The sequence below is a fragment of the Onychostruthus taczanowskii genome, unplaced genomic scaffold (assembly GCF_017590055.1).
Source record: "Onychostruthus taczanowskii isolate IOZ18803 unplaced genomic scaffold, ASM1759005v1 scaffold44, whole genome shotgun sequence".
In the NCBI taxonomy this organism is placed as follows: domain Eukaryota; kingdom Metazoa; phylum Chordata; class Aves; order Passeriformes; family Passeridae; genus Onychostruthus; species Onychostruthus taczanowskii.
Genome location: NW_024501903.1, coordinates 6,483,320 through 6,496,262, shown reverse-complemented (window position 1 = coordinate 6,496,262; position 12,943 = coordinate 6,483,320). Strand labels below are relative to the sequence as shown.

Genomic DNA, 12,943 nt, shown 5'->3' with positions numbered 1-12,943 from the left:
AAAAATAGTCAATTATAATACTTATTTAATCTCTTTATCAGCATATGATTTTCCAATTTGAAACTTTTTTAGTCCAGCTGTCCCTAAAAAGTGGCAGAATTTCCCTACTTCCTTGAAAGGCTTCTCAAGAATCTGAAAACTTTCACTAAATCAATATTACAAACTCTATAACTGAGATTTAAGAAATGTCTTCAACAAGTAAAAAAGATTTGAAAGACTTGTAATATTTAAAAATTAAATCTGTGTCTATTTACTGTGTAGGCATGTCAGTTTGTGCAAATCATTTTGTAGTTGTTCAAATATGATCTCTTATTGTTGACTCATTGGCTTCGGAGTTTCATTTCCTATGACAAAGGTCATTTGGACTATAGAAGTCAAAAGTCTTACATATATGGTCAATATTATAGAACTGGTGCTACGGATATTCAAAACTGAGAAAGTGGCCTTAAAGTGCCAGACCTGTGTTTACTTCAGACTGACAAAATGTCTAAATTAGGGAATGTAGAATTTCTTTTCTGCTTTAAAACCTCAAAGGATTATCTTAATTATACTGAGATAGTGTTATTTGGGGATTAGATGTAAAAACCTTACTTTCACCCAACAAAAGAGAGATAAAACAGTTTCATTTTCATGTAAAGTAATTTTGACCCAGTGTACACTCCTGCCTACCCTGACTGCATCATTGGAATTAGTTGTGTGTATAGCTTAACACATCACTTTTCCTAAATAAATTTCTCTTCGTTGTTGCTTCCCATAGCAACTTAAAAAATACAATAATGAAAAAATAACTAAGGCAAAACATTACAAGAAGCTGGGGGATCTGTGAAGGAGAGTTATTGTTTTAACTTTCTTTGAATTTTTTGTCTAACCTGCCGTGTTTTATGGAATCATCATTCCCAGACATATGTCAAATCTCAACAACTACTAATGCATAGTGGATGTCAAGAAGTCAGATAGCCTACTGCCATCCCTTCACCAAGGCATTTATATCAGATGGATGCTTCTCTGTCTTGCTCTCTGACACCCCTAAGAGTCTTCACTTCAAGCTATTCTAGTTCCTCATTCTCTTTGCTGTGAGGAAACTTTCCTGGTGTCTGAGTCATTCTCTCTTCAATTTAAGTTCTGAATGCTTACCTCAATATGAGAAACAATTTGTGATCTTTTAGACGATGTTTTTGATGTACCTGAAGACAAATAGCACATGTCTTCCCTATTATTGTTCTTGGTTCTTTAGGCTATATAAATCTTCAGCTAATTCAATCAAGCCTGTTTTCTAGATTGTCTCTCTTTTTGGTTCACCCTTCACCTCTGAAACTAACAAGTAGATTTTTAAATAGTCATTCTATCCTCTAGAACGCTCCACTTTCACCAATTTTGGGATAGTAGTTTAACATTTGTTTTTCCACATTGTCCATCTGAGCCTTTGTTATCTCTACATTATTGTCTGTACAATACGCACTTTGAGTAGGTTTTATATAATCCTAAACACCTTCTGCGCAAGAAGATAAGCTGAAATACTTATTTGAATGAGAAGCAGCTCTGTTGAATTAAGATCACCTGCAGAAAATTTGAGAAGGAGGGTTATGTAATTGTCATTAAAAAGTTGTCATTTCCATAATTTTTTAGTAATTTAAAGCTGTAAAATGTTATCTCTGTTGCAAATCTTCTTAGAGGGATAGCTAATCATAAAGTAATTCTGTAAATTTTATAGCACCCTGCTGGAGTAGATCTACAAATCTACTCCTTTGAAAATGATAAAGACATTAATTACAAGAAAACAGGCTTTTTTCTAGTTTGTTTCTGGTTTGTGGGTTTTTTTGTTTTTTTTTTTTTATGAGACAACTCATAAAGCTGGGATACTGACAGCATGGCTTTAATTCTTTCAAATTCTACCTAGTTTAAAAAAAAATCCCACATTACAAAGCCTATTACTTCCTGCATTCAAAAACATGTCAGGTTTTATGAGGGTGGATAAAACTGCTCTAAAAACTTGCCAAAGAACAAGATGAATCTTTTAAAGGAAAGGTTAAATCAGTCATAAATTTAAAACACCTTCTGTGGCTTTTATCACAAAACAACCCACAATGGGTTTTAACTCTGTCCAGTAAACATTCCTGGTGGAAGTGGGGGCTGTTTGTCTTCCTGAGCCTCTTGAGTGCAGTTGGGAACATTAACACCTATGTTAATCCCTAAGCTAGAAGGTAAATTTTCCAAGTGTTATACTTAAACTGAACAGCAATGCTCATCTTTCTCCTTTTGTGAATGCATATTTTACTTTTCTGTGCTGAACAAACCAGTTTGAAATCTGAAGCATGTTTAATGGTTCTTTCATTTTGATTCCAGACATGGGATATGTTTTCCCCCCTTGGTGAAGCTGCTATTTACTGACATTGCAGCTGTGCTAGCAAGACATAGTCAAGAGTCCAAGCTCTGCTGAAATAGTGACTTATGCAGGAGTCACTCTCTGAGGGTGCGTTTGTTCTGTGAGGACAGCTGAATGTGCAGCATAAGGAATGCAGTGGGGACCAGGTGTCTGCAGCAGGATTTCTGCCTGCTCTGCAAAACGCAAGAAAAGTTTAGGACAGGCAGTGAATGATCAAAAGAGAGCAATAGATCCACACACATAAGGTTACCTACATCACTTAAAGCATGACTAACTTACAGAAGGGCTAGCTTTAAAAAAATTGTGAAGATTTAAAATAAGACAAGTTGAGCTTATTTTTCATCCTTCAATTACTCAACTTTTAGGATTTAAAGGTACTCTCTATAGTCAACATCAGTTACTTTTTAGAGGAGGGAAAAATGTTAAACTGGGAATTTTTTCCAAGACTCAGAGTTTTAAAAAACTGAAATATCATGTTCCTAATAAAAGAGAAGTAATCTGAAATGTTCTAATGAGATATGTACATTTTTAGGATTGAGTAAAACTTCATAAATGGCAGTACTTCCAGGAAAATCCATCGTGAAAATGGGGAGAGGGAAATTACCCTGAACATTTGTGATATTTTGTTTGAGTGGAGTTTTCAGTTGCTTCTGTCTACTTGTGGTTTGAGTGTTGTGATCTGAAAAGGTTAACAGCAGGGGATTAAAATTCTGTGTGCAGTGCAGTATCACACAACTCCATAAAGCTCCAGACACAAGCAACAAAGAAATAGGAGCAACACCTGGATCTGCATAATTCTCTGCCCAGCTTCATTAGCCATGTCTGCAGAGAGGATTAATTGCTTCAGATGCAATGCCATGTTGTCTCTGTGCTGGTCTTCCTGCTTGAGCAGTGCCAGCCCATTCGAGACTTGCTTCTGGCTCCTTGTGCTGTGCTCCATCAAGAGGTAGGGACATGGTCTGCAACACAGTGAGAGGTCCTGTCCTCAAAGTCACATCCTTGCAGGTGAGAGTGGTATCAACCCAGTGCCAGGGAAACGCTGAACCCAAGGTTTTCTCCCCTCAATGAGGTTAATTGATGCAGAGATGCACTTATACACAGCAGATTTCAGGATCTGTGATTTTTAACATTGTTTCAATTACCCTATGTGGAGGATGTGGAATAGATAATTTAAGTAGAAGGTGCTGATGTCAAGCCAATGTAAGCAAAAGACTGAATTCTTCTTCTAGAAGAATTACAAGTGCTTTACAAGAGTCCACTCGGAACCACAACTGCCAGTGTGTGTGTTCTTAGGTTCTGATTCTCAATGTTAAGGAAGCTCTTTTCTTATTCCTTTGAAAGGTGAATGTTGTGTCCCTTTCCTTTATCCCTGTAGTGACGGCTGGGCTGACAGGTATGATGTGACAGAAGGGTACCAGAACGAAGCTGTTGGTGGAATAACAATCAAGCTGCAGTCCCCAGACGTGAAGTGGTTTGATGACTACTACCTAGAGCTCCGGCCAGAAACCAACCATCGGAATCCATGGTTTCAGGAGTTTTGGCAGCACAGGTTCCAGTGCCGCTTGAAGGGGTTTCCCCAAGAGAACCCTAAATACAACAAGACCTGCACAAGTAAGTGAATTTATTATTTCTGCTGAGTGAAACAATGTGAGTGAAGGTCTGGTCTGATGCAGAATGATCGGTGAAGTAGTGAGTCGGATTGGAAGGAAAAGAAGCTGTAATTGCAATGCTTGTGGTTCTCAAAGTTATAAAAAAGCACAATTTTTAGTGTTCAGATTTCTAAAGAAACAGATAGAGCTTCAGTACCTAGCTGATCTCTGTATTTGAAAAACTTGATGCTACTCCACCTCCATAGGCATGTAAACACTTTCAAAAATGTTGCAACACAAAATTAAATTTACCTTTTCAGAAAAAAAGCTAATCATATTGCTTTGGCACACAAAGACCAAAGAGAGAGATAATATACTAAAAGTTACCTGAAGCCTTTATGGCAGTGATGAGTATTTATGAACTTCATATAAAACACCAGGTGTTTTGAAAGATGTCATTAGGTTTTCTTTCAGCCATGGGTCATTTCTGGAGACGCCATTTTGAGCTAATTATTTTCATTCCATTGTACTAATTTTAGCAAAAACTCACACATTTTGTCATTTCTGTGCTACTGATAGATGTGGTACCTACAAAATCTGGAGTTTTGAAAGTTTTTTTTAAATTTATTACTTCTGTTAGTTGCTCTTTATTTCATGAGATGCCAAGCAGATTTAATGTTGTCTAGGCTGTGAACTGGTATCCATGTCTTGCATTCCAAAGGGTATGAGGACCTGTGGCACCAGTCAAATGGCAAGAGACAGAGCAGGAACCAACGACTCAGTGCCTCAGCGAGAAGACCTCAAACTACCTGGAAAGGGTCCTTTCTTCGGGTTCAGAGTCCTTCCTCTGAGGCTAGGAGGACTGTTTCACAAGCCCCTTCTCCTTCTCTGTAACTCTCTGGGCAAATTTTTCACTATTTCTGACCCTTGAGATATAACTAATACCATTGTATGAATATTCTGGCAGTGTTGGGGATAATGTGGGGCTGTGCTGGGCATTAGTCCAACCACAGCTCTAAACCCCAAGGGTTCTTCCCTCCTAAAAATGTGAGTCTCTTCCACACACCCGTGAGATCAAGAAATATCTTAAAGGATCAGAGTCTTGGATTTACACAACACAAACCCCTACCTAAATCCCACTTAATGATCTTAAAGTCTTTCTTTTGATTTGGACAAGGTCTCACAGGAAGTTTGTGAGTGAGAAATAAATTGAATCTAGGAATCCCAAAATCTCAGCATACACCTTCCACACTCTACTCACTTTTCCCCATTATTTTTGTTCTGTCACCCTTCCAACACAGTTTGAGACAGGTTTTATTTGCACTATTGACAGCTACTGCATATTGAGCAGCAAACTTCATTGATTTCCCCATGATAATGTAGACCTGAGATGTCAATACAGTAGGCATAGCTGAATGCAGGCTAATAAAGACCTGGTTTCCATCAGTGTGCCATGTAAAAAACATTTCAATTTGACTTTTGTTGGTTTCTTTTTTAACTTGCCTTTTACCAACAATGTGAGAATCTAATTTATGTTTTATGTGAAAGATTGGGAACTATGAAATGTAAGTGCCTAAAGAGTCTTTTATAGCACCTAAAATAAAATTCACCACCACAGAAAAATTATCATGGATGTACAGGGAGATGTTATTTTATACACTAATTCACCAGACATGAATATTAGACAATCATTAAGCTTGATTTGCTTGGTGTGAACAGTATTCATGTCTGGAAGCTTTCCCACACAGAACCACTACTCAAATAGGTTCCTAAAACATAGGAATTTCAAAGACACAGAAAAAGGTGCAAAAATCCAAATCTTCTGATTTACAAATCATGACTAGAGAAGAAGGCTTTTTTCCAAATAGATAGCTCTAATTTCCTCTTCTTCAGTTTTATTGTAGTATTCAGGGCTGGACCATGATGCGTACAGTAAAATAATTAAAACCAGATTATAAAAGCTTTAATTCTCTCTTGCTGCTGTAGGCCAAAAATGTTAATTGTAGTTGTAGAATTTCCTGTGGATTAACCAGCAAGAAAGATATAAATGTATTCACTGAGAATGAAAGAGGGAGACGTTTGATGCTGTGACTTTAAGATCAAAATTACCATGAATATTTGAAACTGGCATGGTAGTTGTTGTTTCTGCCTGGTTTCCTATCACCCATAAGAATTTGAAAATTACATCTTTTCAATTCCTATATTACTATTTATTTATTTTGAACAGTCAAAGTTGTGAGTCCTAAATTCCCTCAGTTCAGACTTCACAATGGTAAAGATGAATCTTGCCCTCAGTGGTCATAAATGTTTCACAGGCTGTCCTAAGAGTTTCTGCATGATGAGAAATTAGTTTGGTTCTGATTTCACCTGGCAAGAACACAGGACTATGTCCTTTATTTTATTTCATTAAATACATGGTGTTCTCCAGAAGCTGCATTAAAAAAAATATTAAAAACCCCAAACACACTAAAAAATTAAGTTAAAGGTGTTTTTTAGGATTACAATTAATGAGATTAAGTTTATTGAGAAATGCTGGAGAGAAATCAAAACCTATTTTTTTACATCAAAAGTCAAGCAATTCTTTATTTCTTGGAATAAAGATGAAATGATAAACAGAGAGCTGATGTTAATAGACAAGGTCATTATTAAATGAATGTGTCTATATAAAAGGCAGCATTATATTAGTGGGAAATAAAATTAATTGTTCTCTGTAATCCAGTTGTGTTGTCACGATAACATAAAGAATGGTTAATAGTATGGTCAAGTTTATTCAACAAGAAAATAAACACAGGAAGATATGGCTGAAGTCTAAGTAATGACTGACTTCACCTATTCACCGGCTATGAATTTAGCTGTTCAAATTTCTTCATTTGCTTTGATGAATCCTGCCTAGTAGAATATTAGGCTACATTTATCCCTGTGACAGAAAATACATGAAGCCATAAACCATTCTAATCATCTCCAGTGACTTGCAAGTATTTTTCTCACTTTTTAACATAAACTATTCATAGACAGTTTCAGAACAGATATTATTATTAATGAATATGTGGTTCAGTATGATATGTATAATCAAATTACTAAATCAGCCAAACAAAGAAAATCCAAAAAATAATAAAGTTTTTTTCTCCATTAATTTCTATTAAGGACTAAAAAGTTTCCATTCCTTCACATAGACTTAGTTCATACTGAGATGAAAATTTCAGCACCCAGCTCATTTTTCATTTGCAGATTAGAACATAGTTGCTTAATCCAAATGGGTGCCACTGCTGTCTCTGCTAAGAACATTGATTTTCTGCCCAGCTGGAGCACTACAGAAAGTGAGAAGTTCACAGAGTTATCTAACTTTATTTTTGGTGTAATCAGTTCCATGGCACAGGAGAGCTGCTACAAGCCACCTCTGAAGAACAAGAGTCAGAACAAAGAATTTAAAGTGCATGTGTAAAAGGAGACATTTAATGGCCTCCAAACACCAGGGATTTTACAAGATTTGGGGTTGGTTTCACCTCTAGCAGTAGTCAGAGGTTTTCTTAATATCTAAGACTATAATTCAAAGAAGTTCATAAATAGGTGTGCAAGTTGATCCAGATGAGTAACTCCACTCAGTGACCAGCTTCATGTCTCAAAAGGCTAATCTAATCCCTTGGTATTGATTGCCTTTAGACCTTTGAAGATGAGATGTTTATGCGACTGTTTTCTTTCAGAAAGAGTTCCCACCAGATCTCTAATTCTTACTACATTTTCATCCTGGTGAGGATGTTTTAAAAAATGCATCTTTACACCAAGCAGAAGCAAAACCCAACATAAGTTAATCATGTGGTAAAGCTCTGGCTCAATGGATATTAGTGGAAAAAGAAAAGTCCTCAAAGCCACCAGGAGCAGAAGCATATTTATTACATTTACCAGTCTGTTAAATTATTTATTTTGCCTGCACTGTTAAGTGATATTATTTTTCCCATGCTGTGCAAAAGCTGGAGGCATGGATGGAACAGCATTATTAATGGTGATACTGAAAAACAGAGCAATATCAGAATACACATCCCAAGTATCTGTGATCTAAGTCTTAGACATTAAAGAGTAAATAAATAGAGGCTGATGCTGCTGAAGCAGTGCAGTATCTTACTTTGACTGGCAGAGGCTACAGACTTAAGAAAAAAATAGCAGTGGGAACAAGAATCTGGAGGGAGGTGATGGGTCACTTGTGTAGGTACTTACAGCAGGGTCCTGACGTTAAATACTGCAGTTCAAAGAAGTGAAGTGAAAACAAAGGGAAATTTTGGGGCCTGGATCGTCACAGACAGAGGTCAGCCAAAAACAAGACATGGAGGGCACTGAAAGTGAGCAAAGCAGCTTATGTCTGCCATGGCTGGGAGCAAGGACCCAGTGACAGGGTTTATAGGGAAGAAGAACACACAGTGATGTACAGGTGTCCTGGTTACAGCTCCAGGGAAAGGAGATTTGCAGCAGCATTCTGAGTGCATCTTAGAAGGCTGCAAAAATCCCAAATTTCATTCATTATTTAACCATGTGTCTTCTCTGAGATAAAGGTGCTTATTCTGAGGGTGTAAAAAATTCTCATAAAAGAAGGATGACCAATGCATCTCCAAGCAATTTAGAAGAGGATTATGAATGAATGAGCTTATTTGCAGAAAGGAAGATTAGGGAAATTTGGGATAAATACAAGAAAAGTTTTTCTGCTAAAGGTACAAATTTCACATAAAATGAAAGTGCAAAAAATACCTACCTGTTTGCTGAATCTCATCCAGTTCCAGCTATTTTTAATGAGTACAAAAGGACACACAGAAAGCCCATGGTTTCAGATGAACAGAAATTTGGTTTAACAAATGTCTCTTTTGGGTTTCTAGATAGAATGAAGGAATAGAACATGACTGCCTAGTCTTTTGCACTGCAACATGCAAATCTGTTGATTAAATGTAGGCTCTGATGCCAAAATTGGTTTAATCAGGACTCAGCCAACAAAACATAAGTGCTGTCAGAATAGAAAGGTATTTTCCATGTTTCAAGGAATGTGTCCCATTTAAACATCTTATTCCTCAGACTTAACATTCCTATACTTTCATTTTTAGACAGCAAATAAAAGCAGAACAAAATTAAAATTATTTTCTGGTTTTTAAACAGTGAATTAGAAAGCATTTTAATTCTCCTGAACAAATCCTCTGTGTGATTCAGTTTCATATTCATGCTTGGGCACCGGCAAGCCAAATTATGGTCCAGGCCTCATTTCTGTGCCCCACATTTCAGACCTGGAACTCAAATACAGTTATTGCTACTTTTACAGTGATGCTGGGTCAGATCCAGAAAATTCCAAAGGCAAATCGGCTGTAAGGCATAAATCCAGATCTGAATTTTCTAGCAGCCTGATATAATCTGAGCCAGGAGCCCACACAGACATGTTACTATATTTTTGATTCAGAGAAAGAAGCACTGTGACACTAGAAACTGCCATATGCTCTGATTTATATTTTTGAAAGCCTTTTTGATAAGAATTGATCCTGAATTTAACACATCTGTAACTCAAACACTTTAATTGCTTGAATCTTCTCATTGTTACAGAATTCATCAAACTCCTTCAAAATCTGACTACAAAACTACATTTGTTTTTCCTTCCCTTTATTTTCCCTCATTTCTTCCTTCAATATATTGGATGTATGTGATGGTACACCTAATATGACTTCCTTATATTGCAATTGCTTTTCCAGCTGCCTTCCTGAGCCTTGAAAACTATCTGGATCACGTCTCTCTAGCCTTAAAAATTAACTTATAATTAAACTTATTCAGATTATATACATTTCATATTGGATGTTTCAATTGGAATAGCTCCTGCCATTCTTTTCTCTCTGTAGCTCAACTTTCTATATAGATTAAAATACTTCATATAAGCATGTTTTCAAATACAGTGAGTTTTATGCCACCATTTAATGTACTTTTGCACCTGTAGTTGTTGAGCTTTGTTACAATTTGTGACCAAGAAACTGAAATCTGTAGAGAAAGAATAGTGCTGTTAAGAAAATTATACAGAGAAATAGGTATCTATTTACTTGCCTTCTCCTAGGACTACCTGTTGCTGATACTTTTTTTTTGCTGATTATACTGAACTTGACAAGAGAAGCCAGACTGCCGCTGTGCTGTGGGCACCCAGGGATGAAGGTCCTGCTCCCATCAGATTTGTGACCACTCTGAGAATGACAAGGCTCTGCAGGTTTAAATAGATGTAAAACACCAAAGTCAACTAAGTCCTTTGAAAAAGGCATTTCAAAGTCATCTCTGGATTTCAATACATTGAATTTGGTCTCTCAGTCATTCTCAACACTTAGGTGCTACTCAACATGTGAAATGTAACAGTGCTGATAGTGGCTTTCAGTTAAGAAGAGTGAGAGTTAGAACTGGTCAAAAGCATTGGGTGAGGGAATTACACTGGGAGGTATTACCTTGTCAAATTTCAAAAGTGTTCCATCGCAGCATTAAAATGGGTCATTTTTTGTTTTCTTATCTCAGTAACGCTGAAAAGCTTTGTTTTAAGATTTGAATTTACCTTCACATTGTTTCATTTTTATATTATGTGTTCTGCCTCAGCATCAAAATTACATTTCCTGGCAAAAAAAAAAAAAGGATATTTGAACTGCATGAAATTTCCCATAGAGCAAAAAGTACCTCTTTTCTTCAGCCCAAGAGCCTGTAATAAATTAAAATAGGAAAACAAATAAATAAATAAACTACTGCAATTGATTTTTTTAGTAGAAAAATACACCCAGAACCTTACAAATTATACAGAACTGAAAGTTACTTTATCATTTCACATTGCTTTGCTAGAAAGCTCTGGTAATAGACTCTGGAAAAAGTTCCAACATCAGTCTTTTTTCTATATCTTTAAACAAGGACAATTTAACTCGGTATGAACAATATGGTTCTTGTGCACAACCTTTCCTCTGTTTTACAAGATACCACACATTTCTTCAGTGAATGTTTCTGGGATGACTGACTTGGTGGCATGTCATCCAGTGCATATAGCTCCAGGGAAAATTACATGTGTTCCCAAGGAGCACAACAGGGACAACATGGACCTGCTGACAGAGCTGAGAAGCCACACACTATATCCTGCAGAAGACAGACACTACCATGGTTTTGTTAGAAAGATTAGCCTGTTATCCAAATTTTTTCTAAGAAATTCACTAAGGCAAAGGAAAGAAAATATAGGAAAACACATTGATTGATGGACTTCAAGTACAGTGAGCAGAATGTGAATGTGGGATGTATTTGCCAGCAAAACTAGAATTAATTTCTGTCAACCTCTTGTCCCTCAAAACAAAACTTAGCACAAAGAATCACTGAATATTTCAATGGCATATTTATGGAAATTGTATAGAAACTAAATTTTGGTATAATGATGGAGAAGCATTATTAAATAATTGGAGGCTGTAGGATATGCCTGTGGCTTCCATTGTAATGTCTCTTATGACTTGGTAATAAGCAACCCTTTGATCACTGAGATTTTTTAAAATAATAGTAACAATAATAATAATAACAATAATAAATAAACACTAACAATTTCCCTTCATTTCAGTGCTAAGCTCTTGCAAAGCAAACAAATTGCTCTGCACTTTGAAAAAAAATCTTCTTTCATATTGTGTGTCATATTTTGTTCTCATATTTCTCCTCTGGGAATGAAATAAAGGAGGTGAGGGATTGTCTGGAATGTAAAGTATTTTCACTCTTCTTTTTACCCTTTATTAATTCTTTAAAATGCAAAGTATTGTCATTTTTGGAAAAGGTGGAAAGCAGAAAAAGCATATTAACCATAGTAATTTTGCACTCTTTAACATCCTTGCTTGATGAGGCTTTGTAGTATCACAAGCTGGCAAGCAGAAAAAAATTGTATTTCATTTTCCTTGAGGGTAAAAATCTGGAAGAAAAAGAGGAATGGAATTTTGCATGAAAAATCTGTAAAATAATGAAATCTATTGAAGAATTCTTATTTCATGCTCAGTGCTAGAAACAGTAGCCCAATTTCAGATCTTGCTGCAAAGATGTAGGTTTGGTTTTTTTGTTTTTCCGTATTTAGAAGGAGGGGATCATTCTTAAAACTATTTTATTAGTCTCACTGGTAGCCAGGACCACCTGTTCTGGGAGCTGCTGGAGTTGCTTTGGAGCGTGGGAAACAGTCCAGAGCTGGCTCACCATGCACGGTGACTAACAGCATCCATAAGTGCTTTCTTGGATCACTGCCCATAAGTACACTAATTGTTTCTAAATAGATCCAAGAAATGAACCGTTGCTAGTTGGAATCACTTTCTTGGTGAAAGAACATGTTTCTTTTTCACCATCTACGCATTTGTGTGCTTTGGAGTCTTGACAACAGAAAAGAACATATTTGGATGAGGAGTTTAGTGCTGGGCCATCTCCATACAGTTAATCATACAATATAATCATGGAATAAAATGGTTTGGATTGGAAAGGAAAGACCATAAAGTCGTTTTAGTTCCCCTGCCATGGGCAGGGACATTTTCCACTAGACCAAAGTCCCATCCAGCCTGGCTTGAACACTTCCAGAGACGGAGCATTCACAGCTAATCTGGGCAACTTGTTACCCTGCTTACCACCCTCAATTTCTTCCTCTAAATCTGACCTCTTTCCATTTAAAGCCATTCCCCTTTGCCCTATCACTATGTGTGTGCTCTTTTGAAAACTTCGGCATAGATTCATAAAGTTGATATACTCCAAATACTGCCATCCCCATTAAATTCATCTGGGCCACCTTTCCATGTCATGACCTTGTGTCAGGAAAGGTTCTTGACTGAAGACAGTTCTCATGGATGAGTAATAAGGGCAAGAATATGTGTTAGAGTTCCAGCAAGAGCAATATGCAAGAACTCTTGAGTGCACAATGTGCTTAAGGCTACCTAAATCATAGCTGTTGCAGAGATAGATTTAAAATATTTTTTACTTTTTTTTTTTT

General features: G+C 36.6%; 1 protein-coding gene across 1 annotated transcript in view; it reads left to right on the top strand.

Annotated features, from left to right (window-relative positions):
• Positions 1 to 12,943, top strand: part of GRM5 (glutamate metabotropic receptor 5) — a 231,737-nt gene that overhangs the window by 171,569 nt on the left and 47,225 nt on the right. Inside the window, exon 4 of the mRNA XM_041414099.1 lies at positions 3,759 to 3,994. Coding sequence (XP_041270033.1) covers positions 3,759 to 3,994 — 236 coding nt within the window. The remainder of the gene's footprint in view (positions 1 to 3,758; positions 3,995 to 12,943) is intronic.